The 20,166-nt window shown below is 31.9% G+C and overlaps 1 protein-coding gene across 2 annotated transcripts in view; it reads left to right on the top strand.

Moving 5' to 3' along the window:
* Nucleotides 1–20,166, top strand: part of LOC148311094 (uncharacterized) — a 260,016-nt gene extending 239,850 nt beyond the window's left edge. The window contains exons 4-14 of one of the 2 annotated variants that reach the window (XM_088257300.1): nucleotides 4,021–4,122; nucleotides 5,381–5,622; nucleotides 7,522–7,660; nucleotides 8,291–8,386; nucleotides 9,006–9,113; nucleotides 9,730–9,989; nucleotides 11,016–11,375; nucleotides 11,636–11,838; nucleotides 12,031–12,258; nucleotides 13,503–13,691; nucleotides 13,962–20,166. In XM_088257300.1, the coding sequence (XP_088113426.1) occupies nucleotides 4,021–4,122; nucleotides 5,381–5,622; nucleotides 7,522–7,660; nucleotides 8,291–8,386; nucleotides 9,006–9,113; nucleotides 9,730–9,989; nucleotides 11,016–11,375; nucleotides 11,636–11,838; nucleotides 12,031–12,258; nucleotides 13,503–13,691; nucleotides 13,962–14,878 (2,844 nt within the window). In that variant the 3' untranslated portion in view covers nucleotides 14,879–20,166. Of the gene's footprint in view, nucleotides 1–4,020; nucleotides 4,123–5,380; nucleotides 5,623–7,521; nucleotides 7,661–8,290; nucleotides 8,387–9,005; nucleotides 9,114–9,729; nucleotides 9,990–11,015; nucleotides 11,376–11,635; nucleotides 11,839–12,030; nucleotides 12,259–13,502; nucleotides 13,692–13,775 lie in introns of both variants that reach the window. The other variant, XM_088257299.1, reaches the window with a different exon arrangement.

Here is a 20,166-nt window from a genome sequence, read left to right as displayed (position 1 = left end):
CTGTAGAAAATATAATTAAATAATTAAATAAATTAATAAATAAATTATACGTGTCTCAACTAAGACAATCCATTATTTTTTCAAAAAAAGATGGAAGTCTGAGCATTCCAAGACTTATGACTCGGTATTATGGTGGCTTAAGTTATCACTTTACACTTGTGTAACGTTCACCATTCTACCTTTACAAATATTCCCAACTAAGGTATTAATGTATTAATACGATACAAACGAAACGACAAGGAGTAATGTTCCAGGCGTTTCTTGAAAGTCATCAGAAACGGTGCATACTAAATAATTTTGAAGTTTTATGAGAATAAATTTAATTTATTTACTAACTTTTTGTAATATTGTACATTATTAATAAACTAAAATAGAGTAAAAATTAACTTTAATTTAAATTTGAAGCACTAACTTTGTGATTTTTCATTTTATAATTAAAATGTAACTTTGTTTTAAAATCACTATAAATATTTTATTATCAATTATAATGTCTACCGGTTTCGAAGCTAACCGCTTTTTTACCAAGACTGATTAATAAATTAGTATTAATTAGTCTTGATACAGAAGCGGTTAGCTTCAAACCGGTAGACATTATAATTAAATTATAATTAAATATTTATAGTGATTTTAAAACAAAGTTACATTTTAATTTTAAAAAATAACTGATCACGTATTGTTGATTATTTGAACAATAAAATAATACACTTAGATATTTTAGCAGACTCTCCATGCTAATGCGATGTATGTCTTTGAAATAGCATTTTTTATTGACATTTAAACTCCATATAAACAATCGCATGGCCAGGATGATTGATTCCTTTTTGAGCGGTTATTCGGGAGACATTTTGGAAGTAAATACTAGATCTTGTCTCTGCTGGCAGAGATTGATGTGTCTTAGAAATATTTTTTTCTTCAGGATAACTAACCAAGATGCGTAATGTAAAATTTCATTGGACTCTACCCTTTTATATTGGTTTTGAATATAAATATAATTTCTTGTCTGACTACTTTTTATCACTATGACTAAGTTATTCTTCAATCTATTTCCAATAAGTAATGATACGTTATTATGATTTGAACTCATTTTCGATGTGAAAAAAAAATATTTCTCATTAAAAAAATAAACTTTATTAGTATCATTTTGATATTTGTGATTGGAATTTTCAGATATTTGTTTTTTTTTAGTTATATGTTATACATAAGACTGGTTTCAATTTATTATTCCTTAATATATGCTCTTTTAACAAACGACTAAATTATTCATCAATCCACGTTTATTTACTTATCTTTTCATCAATTTTTAACTAAGTTAAGGAACAAAATTATGCCGGAAAACTAATTTATGAAATCAATAAAAATATTTCGTTTTCGAAATGATAACTTAATTAGCATTATGATAATTTTTCCTCAATCTACTCAAGCTTTTCCTCAAGCTTACTTACTTGTCTTTTCATCTTTTTTCCTCTAAGTAAAAAACTTTTCATTTCATCTATTTTCCAGTAAGTAATGAAACTTGTCTATTCATCTATTTTCCACTATTAAAGAAATTATATTATGATTTAAAGCTCATATTAGAAGTCAAATAAAACATTTTATATTCCAAAATATTAACTTTATTTTAATCATAGGAATTATGGCATGTATGATTGGACTTTTCGGGTAATTGGTTTCGAGTGAAATGTTACACGCAAAATTTGTTTCAATTTACGAATTCAATTTCAATGTGCATTTCGACGCGGCCATTTGGTTTTCACTGTCTGCCAATTAATTACGGAGATGTGAAATCCGGAAACTGAGTACACACCATATCACAAAAACGCATTGTTACGTAAAAATCTAATTACTTAAATTGTGCAATTCTCTTTTACTCTTACTCTCTCTGACGCACACGAACGTGCCCACGAACGCACACACGCACGCATGCACGCACAAATTCACAAATTTACCTCATCCTATTTCACTAATTTGTCTAGATTAGTGTGTAGCGACAGATTTTTAATTTAATAATTGATTCGGTAGTCACTTTGTGGTAAAATCTATCCATTTTCAATTAATGTTTTGCTTGGTAAATACCACTAATTCTTAAAATCTTCTGAAATCATTGAAAATAATGCGGAATGCATCGAAACAAGTGTCATAGTAGATTTTTAAGAAAAAGTGGTATTTACTAAGTAAAACGTTAATTAAAAATGGGCAGATTTTTAACATAACGAAAAATAGTAAAGACAGGCACCCTGACGTAGTTGGGTAGACGCTCGACTGCGAAACTGGTGTCGCGGGTTCGATTCCCGCCAGTTGCAAAATGAATGCCAAGTTAATAAATAAATTGATGTCTTTTTTACATTTAACTTCATAATCCTTTTTTACATTTAACTTCACTATCCTACCTGCAGACAAGTCTCTGAAAATAGATGTTTAGCGGGTAATTCCTTAAAAATATATTTAAAAAACGCAACCCTTTTGTGTCACTTGTCTGCAATCTGTCAAAGATTTCGTAATTTTAAGAGAAGCTTCCGCTTATATTTGGCATATTCAGAGAGTAAAAATGTATTTTTGTCTTATATTAGCCAGGGATAAAAAAAGTTTAATGAATATCAATCACGCTCTCTTAAAATAAATACCAACATTCAAGGTGATATTTTTTACTACCTTTTAGTGTTTATTTTATTTTTTTAAGGGTATTTTTGCACCGTCGATAAAGAAATATTCGTTTTGAAGAACGAAAGTATAAAAAAGTGCAAAAATTATGCAACAGTCATTCGAAATTTATACTTACTGTCGAAAATTTCGTGAAACGTACCGAAACAGATTTCGTTAATATTTTTTTAAGCTGCATACAATAGGGAACAGGGAATGAAATTAACCAATTTGTTTGTTTTTATTTCAACTTGTTAAATTTTACAACATTTCGAGTGTGTCCAAATACTTGTTCAAAAAATCTGGATTATCTCCAATTACAGGAGTTATTTTCATATTATTTGTTGACATCAATGCCCAGACTTCCATAAACTTCATCTTCATCTTTAATGGGATGTAAAAAATAATATGAAAATAACTCCTGTAATTGAAGATAGTCCAGATTTTGTGAACAAGTATTTCGACACACTCAAAATGTTGTAAATAAATTATCTGGTCAAATTATAAGCTTAAATAATAAAAATGAATATGATATTTCTGGCGTTTCTCATGTGTGTGATTATTATCCTGTATTTGGACCTCACATACTAATAAAAGAGTTTCTGCTAAATAAAAAAGCTTCTTTCCATCTCACCAATAGATGTCTCTAGTGAAGTTCTAGTGATTCTAGAATAATGTTTCAAAATTGGTTCATATATATGTAGAACTTCCAAGAATTTGAGTAGTGCGGTTGTCAATAATGAGTAGAATTGGTGAATGTTACACGTGTGTAAAGTGATCACTTAAACCAGCCTATGACGGTCGTCAGCCCCGTAAATGCCCAGACTTCCATATTCTTCTTCATCTTTGATGAGATGTGAAAAAATAATTGTTTAATTTTAATAGGATAGTTCTAATTAATAAGTATATCAACAGGATATTACAATCAACAAAGAATACGGATACAATAATACTTATTTGATTTACAAACATATTTAATTCGCTAATGTTATAAGTAATCTAGTGAGTAAATAAGGTTTTTGATACTATCTCATTCATTTGTCCTCTTAATATACCAAATCGACCAAGTTTCGTAACTACAGAGGCGTATAAAAAACAGCACCTACTTGCTTTCAACTTGGTTTATTTTGTTGTTTTTATTCGTAATAAAACTACTCGACCTTTTCTTATTTCCTTCCCTCTGATCTTTCGGCATAAAAAGCGCCGGGCTGTTTTTCATATCTCTCCAAGTCTCCACTCCATAATATCTTTTGCGACTCCTAAAACTTGTCCGGAAACCAACAGCCGATCAAAGTTCGCTAATGGCTCATTGTTTCCGAACTTCCCCTCACCCCACGCTCGGATATTCGACATTTTTGTTATGAAGATGATTTTTTATTTCAGAATTTGACGGATAGGCGCACTGTCGTGGTGATACTGCTCAATGGCCAAAAAGTCGATGTGGCGTGCGACCCTCAGCACACCACCGCCGGTCAAGTATTCCAGGCAAGTTTAATATTATGCAACATTTTTTTGTGTCCACAAAACTGGGTTTATCCACTTAGGAGTTATTTTTACATTTTGACATTAGATGAATAATTGAAGAAGAGTAAGACCGAGGGAAACTTGGCATGATCAAGTATTTCAAGTACTTGAAAGTAGACAGGTCAGAAGTCGGAATAATCGGTGTGTATGTTGTATGAGAAGATTTATGATTGTGAAAGATGTGTGCAATGACAAATTGGTGTGGTGTTCTATTCTCTCTGTCTACCTCTGCGAGGAAGACGCGATGGTTAGTTAGTTAGTTTTTTAGACATTAGATGAATAAGAATATGGCAGTCTGGGTATTTACAGGGCTTACGACCTGTCATAGGCTGGTTTAAGTGATCATTTAATACAAGTGTAACATTTAATATTCTACTCGTGATTGACATTTTTGGAACTTGTATATATTCGTATGTACATGTATCCTATAATTGACACGTTCTTTCATATGTGAGTTTTCGGAGTGGAGAAACACATATTTGTGAACAAACAATCTTAAAATTTTAAATATATTTTATGTTCTTGGTGTATCAACTTAAAATGAAACAAGATGGAAGTCCGAGCATCCCAGGATTCACAATTCGTAATTCTGTCCATTGTTGAACGTCCATATTGCATTAATTTTTGGAAATTGTACATATCCCTTTCACATGTTAGTAGCAATTCAATCGATTTGGAAGGATGGCTGATTGTGGCTCCATCAGTTGCACGAATAATGACAGATGTTTCATCTCAAGTTGAAATAAAAATCTCATAAAAATAAAAGTCTCATAAAAAATATTGATTTATCCTTAGGGTTATTAATCCAGTGTCCAATAGAATAAACAATAATCAATTCTTAAATAAGATTACTTAGAAATATTATAAAATAAAAAAGCAATTATTAATAATTTACAACTAATAAATACTCGATTTTTCTAAAAGTCCCTATTAAATATGTTTCCAATCACTCAACATCCCTGATCTCTTTTGACTGTGACTGCTAATCAATACAAAAAAAAATAAAGCCACTTGAGATCTACCCAAGCTCCATTGCCTAGCCGTCAAAATATTTTGAATATTGTTTAGTAGATAGTGTTTTAGTATTAATCAGTCTTGATAAAGAAGCGGTCAGCTTCGAAACCGGTAGACATTATAATTAAGTTATAATAAAATATTTATAGTGATTTTAAAACAAAGTTACATTTTTTTTATATAATTATTAATTATTTTTATATAGGCGGTCGTCCAGTTAGAGCGGTTGGAACACAACTTCATGTTGGGTTTGTCTGCTCTGGTGGGTGGAGACTTCGTCTTCCTGCCGGACGACTACCGGATCAGGAAGGTTGCTCCAGAGATATGGTGCTCCAATTCGGTGAAGAAGAAGAACCCCAAGAAACCTGCTCCAGAGGAAAATGCGAGGTTTACTTTATTCCTGCGGATCAAGTTCTTCATGCCTCCGAACCTTTCAAAAGCTGTCAGGTAATTGCTTGAATCCTTATTTACAGGCGCTTTTGTAACTTACCAACTGTTTTGTTTAACAACTAATGAGATCCATCATAATCTCTGCACAAAATCCATCATATGTTCGGGTCCTATTATCCCTAAACTCCCATTTTCCTTTGCTTTCCTTATTATCATCAATTTGTAATTTATGTTTTTTTAAATGTTCATATACTATCTACCCTCTGATTGCCAACAGCTATATATGGTATCGAACGTTTTGACTAATATCACTGGTCTGTTTGGTTGTTTGGAAGATATTGCTTTATAGCAATAAGCCCGCTAATGTACTTCTATATTTTCTGTACATGAAGTTTAAATAAATAAATATTACTGTAAAAAATGTATAAACACTTGATGTAATGGAATATGTCGCATTGCTTACATTTAAGTATTACAACCTCATCCGCCTCTGTAGTGTAATGGCCAGCACACTCGGCTACCATACTGGAGGTCCCGGGTTCCATTCCCAGGGGCATGTTAAATAATTAAAAGTGATTTTTTCACTCTGACATTTATTCAATATTACCCTGGACTGATACCTGAAGCGGAGGGCTGATCACCATCCCTTTATGTGTTAACAATCAAGAAAACACTACATTTATATGATGCAGAGCCCTATTCACCATTGGGTGCGGATGAGGGTTTGAAGAAGAAGAATCACAACCTTATTGTCTGAATAGAATCAAATTGTCAAGGTCCATAGGCTTCATCGCAAGGTTTATGTACCATGGAAAATTGCTTAAAATGTACTTTTTGGTTTAGGTAAATAATATCAATATACTACACATTGCAGTTTTAACAACTGCTGGTGGAAATTAATAACTGCATTTAAATAATTTCAATTGTGAGAACCCATTATCTCAATTTGCATCAAAACTGTTTCCTTCTATATTCAGCAATTTCAGTTTTATATATTGTGTGTATATTTGATATTTCTTGGTAGAACTGCATTTTATGTAATAAAGTAAGCTGTATTTTAAATTGATAAAATTTTTAAAAGCTACAGTTGCAAAATGCAGTTCCACTGAGAAATATTATTATAAAAGTGAAAAAAGCCATAATGTTGTTGCTTTATTATAAAAAATGCAGTTCCACCAAGAAATATTGGTGCAAAACTTAAATCAAATCAAAGGAAAAAAGCTACATATGGCAGTTCTTGTTTTATTCAACATATTACTTTATCCGCGTTATACCCTTAAACCTCTACAAAAGTGTAGTGGTTAGCGCTTTTGGCTTCTGTGGTAAAAATAATATTAGTGATTTTTCACATATATATTTACTTTATATTACTTTTGACTGGTACTTAAAATGAGGGACTAATCACCTTGCATTTGTGTTAATAATTAAAAATCAAGATAACATTATATTGATGTGATGCAGAGCCCTGAGCACCATTGGTTGCAGATGAGGATTAGAAGACGATCTTTAAACCATTATTCAATATGAATATTTACCCATTTATTTGTTAATCCAATTGTTTTCCTAATCATTCTTTCGAAAACAGACATTAAACCTGATTAATACCGTCTATAATTAAACCCATAGGGCGATCGTCTACTACCCGGAATTTGACCGTCCGGCAGTCCGGTTTTGAAAAATGAAAGCGACTATGACAGTTTAGCTTGATCGAATTTACGCGCAACGTGTTCACGCATCGATCAAGAACACCGATCCAAAAAAATATGGACAAAAGCACAAGCCAATCCAAGCCAATCGTCGTTTTAAAACGCTAACTGATGTGCCGGATGGTAGCATTCCGTGTAATTCCGTATAGTGGACAAACGCCCATACACATGGAAAAATGGAGATTTTCCCATAACATTATTCTTAAGTGACAATGTTTTATAATTTAAATGTCTAATTTAATGATTCCAGGGGCGGAGCATGGCGAGGATGGGTTTATCTTCAGCTCAGAAGGTCGATTGTGGAAGGGCAAATAATACTACAACTTCCACAATTAGTAGAACTTGCTGGCTTTGCCTTGCAGGCTGAATTTGGAAATTACTCCTTCAGGGTAAAATGAAAATTTGTTTATTTATTTGTTTTATGCAAAGAAAAGTGTTACACTTTTGTTTCAATCTGTGCTTTTATTTATATTTTTAATTAATGTTTTACTTAGTAAATACCACTATTTCTAAAAGTGTCCCTATTTTGGACAGTCCAAAACAGCTCTTCGATGCTCCGTTGTCTTATCCACTCGTGTATATTACGGAGCTAGGTGATCCGCCTACTTCTTTGATCCTCGATCTTACCTTTAATGATCATTTACAGTAGTTTGTATTTTGTACATTCAATTTTGTATTATTTTTGGTACATATTGTGAGTGCCTAATGAATTGTCATTAGGTTTTTAAATCAATTGTCTGCCATCTCACTAAAGTGGCCAGTGCATTTGGTTACCGCATCTGGTTCGATTCCCAGAGGGTTCAAAATAAATATTGATTATAAATTTTTAACTGATTTTTCACTCAATGATTTAATATTCCTCTGGACTGGTACCTGATGCATGGGACTGATCACCTTGGTTTCATACAATTGATGATCAAGATATCACTGCTTTGATGTGTAACAGTGCCCTATGCACCATAAAGTGTGAAAGAGGGTAAGAATGAATCGCATTTTAAAAATAATGTAATAAATTTCAGGAACATTGTTCTGGGGACTACTATTTGATGGAACATTATTTCCCGGAAGGAAGCTTTTCGGAAAACGAGCCTGACATTCGACTTCTTTTGAAACAAGTAAGTTTTTTGTTGCTAATATCTTCATGAGTAAAATTGTTGTGGCGATCTTTATTCAGTGGAAATAAACTGTATACAATGTGGAAGCAAGAACGATGTGAGGTGGATACAATGTGTATAATATGGATACAAATACCGTAAAATCAATTTATTGTATAATGAAACCCCGGAAATCCCAACTAATCGGGGCTGTGACCTGTTCGGATTTCAAAAAGTTGGGATTAGCTGAGAAATTTATAATACAGTACGTACTTAGTACTTTACATTACAGTAGTTACGTTATACGTACATTAATAAATCATTTCATTAATTGATTCGGCAGTCACTTTGTGGTAAAATCGATCCATTTTTAATTAATGTTTTACTTAGTAAATACCACTATTTCTTAAAATCTACTGTGTCACGTGTTTCGATGCATTCCGCATCATTTTCAAATACCGGTGTTTCACAAACGGTGTTTGAAAATGATTAATGATGAGATTTTAAGAAATAGTAATATTTACTAAGTAAAACATTAATTAAAAGTTAATAAATCAAGTAAAATGTATTCACTTGATGTCATACTTCCATATTACTTTTATTAAAACTCTATATTCACTTAATATTGATCTTTTTTCAGTCTCACGAATCTCATAAGAATATGACATCTGAAGAGGCAAAAGAAAAATTTATATCGATCGCACAAACATTTAAGGATTATGGATCACACTTCTATACTGCTGTTTGGGTGAGATTATTTTATTCATATATTACATCAGTTTCAAGTACACCAAATCCTGTAAGAAAATTGCACTCACATGGAAAATTATTTTAATTTTATGATACTGTTACTGCCATCTATGGAACAATTTTGAAAACTATTATTAACCGTGTTAGGAAGAACACTTCTTTACCAAAATAAGATTCATTTAATATCTTTATGCAATTTCATAACAGGAATATGCTATTATACAGTAAATATAAATTGCATTGATTTTGTAAACATTTGGAAGTATTATGGCATCAAACAATAGTAGAATAAATGTGATAAAGAACACTATTTACCTTTGACTTATTTTACAGTCAGTCTTACTGCAAAATACAGTAAGATACATACTGAATAATCCAAATTTCTAAGTCTACACAATCAAATAGTTTTGTTGATTGTTTATCATTTCTTCTACTCAAAATTTGTTGTTCAAAGACTCTAGGAAGCTTATTCTACCCATAAGTATATATAGTGTATGAAAGCATAATTTTCCTTATTTCTACTTATGCTTTTACCATAAGCATGGCATTTTACTATAAAATAAATAGCATGCTTTTTAATTAGACCTGAAACATATTTTCGGTTTGATTTCCAGGCTACAAGAGATGGATTCACTAGAGATGTCTGGTTGTCCATTTCACCGCGGGGGATGATTCTGTATTCCCGTAACACTTGTATAACGGCACTCTCCAGGGAGAACACTAGCAGTAGAGTTCTCCTGCAAAGTTTGGCCTGGCAACATATCCACACCCTCTACTACAATAAGCGCACCCTGTATGTCATCCCTAATGACAGAATAGCGGCGGGAAACAACAAAAGCAATTTGAAATTGAAACTCAAGATGGAATCCAACAAGTTAGTTATTCAACTTTTTTTTTCTTATATTTTGACCTCCATCAGCACCCAAAAATGCATTGGACACCGTATAAGATAAATGTGGTATTAATTTAATCCTTTAAATAATTAAATTAATTTAGATGGTATCAGTTCTGCGCTCCTGATATGTGGATATAGGAGTAGAATATATTCAATACATGGGTAAGGGTAAAGGATATTATGTACTGATATACGGGTAAGGAAATAGAGGACATAGTAAGAAAATTGTACCAATGACTAGGACACTCGGGGTTGCATATCCATTATCGATTGTACTCGTACGTGTATTGCATACTCATATTAGCTCGTATGACTTGAACGCTACTAATGTGTAAGATTCCTTGGAGATTTACTATTATTATTAAATCATTAACATATTTAATTTAATATTATTTTTTATATTTTCTTCAGACTTTTGTTTCCACCCAGTTGTGTAAATGACACTGCATTAATTTGCTTATTTAATAACTTTGGAGTATTACTTTGCCGTAATTTTCACTCTTGAGTGGAAAAGGGGCCACGGTTATTAATCTTTGAGATGGTACATAGTACATAAAAAAATGTATAATATAATCATTTTTTACTTCATTAAGTCAAATACTATGAAATCTCAAGTACTTTCATAATTTTCATTTGCAAAATTTATATTACATTGAATAAACAGTATTTTGTAGTAAGTTGGCTGCATATTCCAACATCACATTTATAATCATAACTTCATTTTTATGTGTATTCACAATGATATTTAAGCTCGTGCCTTTTTATTCCCAAGGCATATACATATTAGCCAATCGGTAGGGTTCGTTATAAGGAATTATTATCATATTTTGATCATGTAATGATGTCAGGATTTGTCTATTTTCTCACTAAATTAATTAAAGATAGTTTAATCCTTCATATCTTCCTTATTTTATTTACAGATTTCAATAAAAGTTCCATTGTCTTGTGCTCTGTGATCTGTGATAATCCTTTTTTATGATTCTTATCTGCTATTTTTCATTTCAGGAGCTATTTTACATTTTGGTTGGCTTCTCTTCATCACCGCTTCTACATGCGACTTCACGCAGATATCAACTCTCTATTGAACATTTCTGATGAATTCAGCATCCCTCTCCACAGTGATTCGGAAAGGAAGAAAAAACTGTTAGTTTCTGAGAGGTCTACAAGCGTCGATGCGAATGAAAACACAGAGGCTTGGGTGAATGAAGTCAGCAACTTTCAAGATAGTTATAATTTGGCAGTCAGGGGACAATATCAGCAGTCAAAAAATAAAACAAAAGAAGATTTTGCTCAAGATCGAAGAATAGAAGAGTTTCAGAATAAAGAGAATGAAAAACCGAGTAGGGGTGTGGAAGAACATTCCAGGTAATTTATATTTGTTTTAAAGAACGGCTTCTTAATGAATATTAAAAAAATGTCTATTTAGATTAGTTTTCCACCAATTCCATATCTATCCCCTGCATTATCCAATTATTAAAACTTTTTTTAATGAATATTCCCTTTATTTAATGGCTTTATGAATATTGAAAGCTGTCCCACCGCATGCCCTGATCAGCATCTAGGCTTCCTGACAGATCTGGCTTTGTGGATAATGGTTTTTTTTTATTAATAACATTATGTTTTAGTGATGGTGGTCCATATTGGTCTGGAGCTCCAATGCTGGTGGATGGAGCTAACGCCAGCAGTTCTGAAGTCCTGTCATCTCCGGAGAGTTGTAGTCTTCCTAGAAGACTTGGAGTGAAAATGGGAACTCGAGCTTTCAATGGATCCAGTCACCCATCTTCATACCAACACAAACAGTTCCATTCTTTGGATGCCACACAGATAGGTCAGTTTAGTCATTTTTTCATATAATGTTGGATTTTACTAACCCTTCTGAACACATCCTGTTTACAAGTGATCCTACATCATAGTCTGGTAGATCCAATATAAATTACCAGACAAATAATTGTTCATATTCATATTTACACCGTTTGTATTTCTAACACTATTGAATAACTTACAAATTTTTGTATTTCAGGAGCTTCTTCTACATTTTCTGATCAGATGAACCGCCTAGAATTTTCTCCGGAGCGTCTGGTTCATTCAGACATCGAGTTGGCTTCCAACATGAGTGATTCCGATGACATGACTAGTGGAAACAAGGCACAAGGATGTGTTATCAATAGGATGAATATTTTACCGCAGCGAAATTATAAAACTGAAGCAACACGAAGCTCTTCCAATTTAAATACGGCGTATGTCATTGGTATGTATTAAAATCATAAAATTTATTTCAATACATTTTAATCATAGATTGACAGTGATTGTGTGATTATAAACCAAACTGTTCTAAAGAATGACTTTTCAGTCAACATTTAAAATGTAATTCCTTTTTTATAATTATCATAGATAATTATTTTTTTACACTTATATACATAATATTATATTGAAAAATTTTATGCTGTTTTTGAATTAATAATTCACTTTGTGGAATAACATGCTGTTTAAAATATCAGCATACAACACTTGTATAACCACCACTGGGTTTTTTATTCTAAACACCTCTTGTTTCGAGAACACGTATTTAGTTCTCAAAACTAGTCATGTTTACATTATTAAAATTTTTATAACCGCAGGCTATGAAAAGGTTAAAAATGTAAACAGGGTAAGTATTTTTCATCATTACTCATCAGGCCAAGTATTTTTTATGAAAATTAAAGGTGTCTCAAAAAGTTTTTTTGCTTTTATTTATTAAATTATAATTTACTTACGAAATATTATATCCGCATCGATTGTTAGAGTTTTATTCCTGAAGTTAAACCGGTTTCAAATTTTCATTGTCAGACAGGTTTGTTACATTGAGTAACACACGCATATTTTTATTGTTTCCGAAATATCTTGTCTCTGGTAATACGGACACTCCGCCATTTCCGAGATATTTAGTCTCTGACAACCAACGGAATAAACTCATGAGTGGTCGTATACAGGTGTTAATTTTCTTTATGTCATGTAATGAAATTGATAGTGGAATATAATAATTTTTCAATTTCATTTGTCATTTTTCAATTATTGAGAATTACCTGAAATCAACATGTTATACAGTAATGTATATAGATTTCACACTCTACTACATACTTCTTCCTGGCTACATCCCAACTTATCGTCTTTGTAGACTGATGAGGTCAGCTCTCCTCGTCCTCAGGTTGTAGGTCCTTCTGTTAAACACAACGTCACCGAGGCCATGTCTTCGAACCAAATTATTTCTTTGCAGCATTCGTGAATTTTTTGGTTTTCCTCTGGATATCTTTCGAAGAAGATCCATTGTTTTTGCCTGGCTTACGACATGCTCAGGTTCTCTGCATCCTATATGCCCATACCATCTCAAAAAATTAATACATAAATCTTTCCTCTACCTTATTTACCCTATTTATGTCACTACATACTGACTAATTAATTAAATAAGTTAATTATTTTTTTACGTATTATTTATCAACCTACTATTATTTGCAGATTCTCCGCAAGTCAATAACAACACCTTCGGATACCATCCTCAGAATGATGAAACCCTTTTGAACTGCTCTTTGCAAGATCGCCTAAATTCTATGGGATGCGTTCAAGCCGAGAGATGCTTTCGAACTGTCAACCTGACTCGTGATGCAAATGGAGCATTAGGAATGCAAGTAGCTGAAGGATCAGATGGTTAGTTCTATATTATTATGATAATTTATGGCACTAGCTTGCTATATTTATTATTTATAATAATAACTTGTTACTTTGTTTCAGGCAATGTTTATGTAAAGTCTATAACTCCAAGTGGACCCGCTTCACAACTCAAGCAAATTTATCCCGGTGATCAAATCATTTCTGTAAATGGACAAACCTTACTGAATTTGAGTTACAACAAAGCTTTATCCCTGCTTCAAAATGCACCCAAACAAGTGGAGATTATATTATTACAAACTGTTTCAGCCAATGATTTATCAAGGAGAAATACATCCATCAGTCAGAATAGAGATCTGCTGAGGAAGCATTCATTATCTGGGGACAGTAGTAACATCGTAGCCAGGTTACTGAATGGTAGTTCGTTTTCCAAATTATCACTTTATAACAGCGGACTCGGACAAAGTGATTTGGGGAACCCCAACTCCAGCCACACCAGCCGCAGACCTGAAAATGCAAACGAAGAGCACAAAACTGAGGCTCAAAATTTTGATACCAATTTACTTAATGTGGAGGCCCTTAAGACAATAAACGTATTACTAGCTCTAACGAAACATAATATTGAAAGAAAATCTAGTTTTAACATTAGCGCAAAAGATAGCTTAGATGTACAAAAACACAACAATGATGGCATTTTTGATCAAGGAGATAATATTCAATATTCCTCATCGACAGAAAGCACACCTTCGAAAAAACCCTTACGTTATAAAACTCGTTCATTCAGCTCGGCTCAAGAAAATAAGAATTACAAGAGGCGGCCATTAAGTGTCCACATTCCGGCAAATGTGGATATATTCGGATGTTTAGATTCATCAGAAAACACATTCGATGATAGTCTCAATAACCGGACCATGTCTTGCGATAACATTACAGTTTTAAAGGCGTACAATGGAAACTCCAGCGATCCGAACTCATTGGGTCAACTCAAACTTACACCGATCAAGAAGGTTTCCGCCGTGTCTAGTGAAAATATCGAAAAGATGCAGTTAGGATTACCGAGACAAGGCGCTTTTGGCCGCAAATGGGCTGGCCATGTTAAGTATCCGGTGACGCCTTCTAAAGTTGTTCTTAACCAATCAAGTAAAAGGCCGGATGACACTTCCGGAAATTCTTCTTACATAACTTATGGGAACGCCCAATCGGATGATGAACAAATTTTCATATAATTTTATCTCATATTTTATTTGTGCCACTCTGGTCAGCTTAATATGTACTTAACTTGTAAAACAATTTTATTTTAATTCCCTCTATTCATAATAATTTGAATGTAATGTAATTCAAATTGCTTACAATGTGATATAAATATTGTAGTTTAGTAAAATATCTGACCTTAATAACAAGATGGCAGCATGTAAAATGATTAATTAATTTTAGCATTTTAATATAATGTATACAACATATTGATGTCTTAGTGCACTAATATACTAAAGAAAATTTGGTTTTTAATCAATCTAGAAGTTGCTGTATACAATTGATATACATATACAGTGGTTAAGTATATTTGACAGATTAAAAAATAGATATAATAACTTCACACTGTTTTTCTTGTTATAATATTATTTAGTTGTTATCCTGAAATATTAACAGTCCTGTAACTAGTACATTTGTGCGCTAAGGCATTGATATGTTCAGAAGCTGTTGTTTGATAGAATCGTTTGTGTATAGATAGTAAACTTATAGTAAGATACATATGTTCATTTCCTCACTTGGCAGAGCTAAAGTTGTCAACTCCGACAATATACGGACCAAGGAAAATGCATTTAATGACCATTACATTTTGACAAATGGTTGAATGGAGGGTATTCAGTTCAGGAATAACAATAACTGAGAGCTTCCTAGTATTTCTCTAAAAGTTACAAGTGCCAATAATTATCTGTATTGTATTTTATAATATTTGTAATATCTTTGAGTATTTTTGTCAATGTAAAAATGTTTTATGAAATAAAAATGTTTAGATAGGAAGATTGTTAAGTTTTTTCTAGATATTATATTATAATACAAATATTATAGTTTTTGTGTAGTTATCCATTCATTGTGAAAATATCGAGTGTTAGAAGTCAATATTTACATGTGTATCACTAGAATATTGAGATGTTTTCTATATCCAATATTACCAAGGATCTCATTTTTTTATTGAGGTAGAAATTACGATGGTAAATCCATAATATTCCAAATTTTTGCCAAAATACAATGTTAAGTTTATATATGCCTGCTTTCTTTACGTATTTGATTTGAGTTAGTACTACTGCAGTCATGCTATCAAAGTACATGCCCTAAACCATCTTCCGACTCAAAAAATTTGACCAAAACAAACTGTTAAGAGAGCATTATTTAAACTGCAACAAGAAAAATGAAACAATCTAAGTCAAATTTCGATCACATGACTGTCGTAGTACCAGCTACATATAAGGAAGCAGTGAGAAAAACTTAACGGTGCGCTATAGCAAAACTTTGCAGAAAGCTATGAGACACACCTAAAAATGAGTTATGAAGAAAGTGTGAATAATTTTGGCTCTTGTAAAATGTTTCCGTGAAATAATAAATGTTTTCATTGTTATAAAGCACATTTTCTTTACGCATAAAAATTTGAAAACCATATAAATGTCAAACAATTTCAATATTATTTTCAAAAACTTCACCGAAAATAATGATGCTTTCCCGCATAGATAATCAAAAGAGATATTTCAATATTTTCGTAAAAATTCTCACAGAATAGCATGGCATTGAAACATTGTAAATTTTAACTATCTTTGCCTCAGTAAGAAGTTGGGATTTAATAGATTTTATTCACCAATAATTGTTACCATACATAATACTTTTATCATAAAACCAAGTACATAAATGTACTAAATCATTAAAATCTTACTGTAATTAATGTCTATACAATATGAATATCATGTACCATTTTTTCTTTACAATACGGTTACTTCCACTTAACTAAGATATATGAAAACCAGGAAATTTGGCAAAAAAAAGTTTAACAAAGAAGTTTTAACATCTCAAGTAGTAAGATATGTATAAGTGACGATTTAAGACATTGTTTGTTCAGTCAGCAAAACATGAACTAGCCAATAAATCATTTAATTGTGTTAAATCATAAATAAACGACATTGGTAGACGGAATCTCAATATAACCTGGAAATGTTAGAAAAATAATCACTACGACCCAAACTTAGGACCACAGGCTATCCGACCTGGTATTTTATTTCCTAGAAACAGTGGGAAATTGAAAAGGGAAGGTAACACAAACCCTATGGTATGACAACCTTATAACTACCATAATAAAGGGTAAGATGTAACAGAGAAACATGAGACACGGATTGAGCTATACAATGTAAATTTGTTTTAGTTTTCGTTCTTTGATACTTGGCTATTATTGGCATGACAACCTTATCACTACTATAATAAAGGGTAAGATAGAATGTAACAGAGAAAAATTAAGACAAGGATTGAGCTATACAATGTAAATTTGTTTTAGTTTTCGTTCTTTGACATTTGGCCATCATTGGCGGCTGCCCCAATCACCCTGTGGCCCAATTAAGTGGAATCAACTGTATATAGCAATTTTTGTCATTAATATCAGCAGTGGTCTATGTCAAAATTATAAATATTAAAGTAAACCATAGATACATAATAGATTAACGTTTCCATATAAAAAAATAATAAAAGACTGTAAAAGTACCAAAAAATCAAGATCAAATAAATATCAAACAAACTAGATAATGGGTCGTTGATGAATATATGATTGTCGGTGGCCTTTTTTGTTTGTTTAATTAATCTTCCTCCTTACCCTGATCTGTTCAACGAGTTCATTGACTTAATTATCAATTACATATATGAATACAAGGTGATCATCATGTGCTCCAGATTCTTGGATTCTTACAAACATTCTAATTGTTGCAATTATACAAATTATGTTGATGTGTTTCATAAATGAACACTATGATTTTAGTGTATTTTCCTATATTTGGAGCGTACACTCATGGTGAAGGTACTGCTGCACACTGGGAGACTAATTATGGCTTTATGACATTAATGATCAGAGTTACACTGCATCAGTGTGATTTAGAACCTCATGTACCTTGAATGTGGAAAAGGGTCAATAGAAAAGTCAACTGTGTGTAGATATATTCATTTTACATTGTGAATTATCTTAACTCATTTTCTCTAATATTGCATTTTGTAACACAGACCACTTATGATATGATCGGCCTAACTAACATTGTTTTGTCATGTTTTTTTGCTGTATCAGATAATATGGATTTATAGATATTATATGTATGTAATAAATACCTTAGATATTTTATAACAATACAAACGTTGACTGATTTGGTACCCAATTAGTTTAAGCATATTTGAAGCACTAATGAAATAATCACTTTGCATATTTTTTGCATCCAAATTAATCACTCAAAAGACCCCAATATTTAATGTCAAAACATTAATTAGCCTACTCAAGTAAAAATATTTATGAAATGAGGAAATAAAAGCATTCATTGTAAATGAGGCATTGTTTGGCCAAACGAAGAACGGGCAAAAAATTCATATTTGATGTTTTATTTTTAGAGAAAATTTCGCTTCATGAAATATATAAATAATAATTTAAATCTACTTATTAACTGTCATTTCATTATCTGTGTTTTGAATCCTCCGTTTTCTGATGTTTATTTTAAATATGTTGTGAAATACTTCAATTGAACTGACTAAATGTTAAAAGATGACCAGCTGAATTTTATATGCCCACATGCTTTAGTTGCTGTAATGTTTTGTGTTTGATCATTATTCTCAGATCTATTAATTTTCTCCACTACATTGAGTCTTTTCTGCAAAAGTAAAATAAGATTCATAAACAAACTGCCAACATATATGTATATATCGGTATGTACCGATAACATCACTTGTCATTGATCTGTGACTGATGTTATTTGAAAAATAAATTCAGATCTAATATCGATCATACATGTATCGAAACAAAAGTAAATAAACTCATTGGGAAAACCAATTATCAAATTGATATTTCGTAGGCTATTGAAAGCATAGTGATACAAAAGTGTCAACATATTTTTTCATTAATTGATTCAGCTGTCACTTTGTGGCAATAATATCTGTTCATGGAATAGTGGTTGATAATTTCACTAAAGAAATTAATAAAAATGGATTGGATTACAGAGGGTTCAATCCGTTTAACAACTATTTTAGTTTTTTAGATACATACAAGCATATGTATATCCTGATCCACATTACAATATGAATTTAACCCTGCAACTTATATATTTAAATTTTTCATTACTCAAATGCTTAGTGTTTGCTAGATGATGGATGATATCCAATCAGTCTCCAAAACGGATAAAATGATATAGTCTGAAACTGAAAGCTGTTATTGAAGAATTGCAATATGCACAGCATAGTAACTCAAAAGAAAACACTTTAAGCCGCTCAATGTTTGTTTCAATATGACTGACATTATGTCATATGTATATAAATTCTTATTTTACCCAGTGTCTGCAATCTTTGTTTGCGGAAAACACATTGTTTGCGGGAAAAACTCTAAGGCGTCTTTAACATACTGTAGACAGAGAGCGAACGATGCTTATAAGCAATCTATTTGCTTACTTTTAGTGCAGTGTGAGTTACTTGTGATCAGTATACGACCCTAATTAGAATGTTAATTAGGGTCGGGATTGATAAAAAACCACCCGCCAACGATGTGTTAATATAAACATTATTTCCATATAACAAATGATGGGGAAAACTTTTAAAAAATGTATTTTATTTATGTGAATGGATTAAAAATGTTGATTTTATAATAATATATGTAATTGTTTTTTTGTTAAATTAATGTGGCAGTCTTTTGTATAAAATCTCATCACAAATTTTTTTTTTGTATGAATAATATAACTATGTTTAAGGAAGTAGCTATCCTATTTCATTTCCTAAATTGTGTATGTGTCAAAATTAAATTAAATATCAGTGGTCATTTAACTAAGGGCCAATTTGCTGACATACGACGATTGTCCACTACACGGAATTACACGGAATTTTACTGTCCGGCACGTCAGTTAGCATTTTAAAACGACGATTGGCTTGGATTGGCTTATGCTTTTGTCCATCTTTCTTCGGATCCTAGCTCTTGATCGGTGTGTGAACACGTTGCGGTGAAATTTGATCACGCTAAACTGTCGTAGTCGCTTTCATTTTTCAAAACCGGATTGCCGGATGGAAAAGTTCCAGGTAGTGGACAAGCGCCCATATTCAGTAAAATGTTTGTATCGTTGTTCATTTAAAAATTGCATATAAGACTGATCGCAGCGCATTTATATATATCTTAAATTTTTTGGAAATTCACAAATTATGTTAAGATTTATTTGAACGCTATAGAGATCTACTGATTTGCTTTTTTACATATGAAACATGTTAAGTGTTTTAGATTATACTTAGTGATTATGAAAAAGGT

The sequence above is a fragment of the Brachycentrus maculatus genome, unplaced genomic scaffold, assembly GCF_059751285.1.
Source record: "Brachycentrus maculatus isolate JH-2025_06_01 unplaced genomic scaffold, ASM5975128v1 h1tg000077l, whole genome shotgun sequence".
NCBI lineage: Eukaryota > Metazoa > Arthropoda > Insecta > Trichoptera > Brachycentridae > Brachycentrus > Brachycentrus maculatus.
The sequence above is the reverse complement of the archived record's forward strand: the minus strand, read 5'-3'. Positions and strand labels throughout refer to the sequence as shown.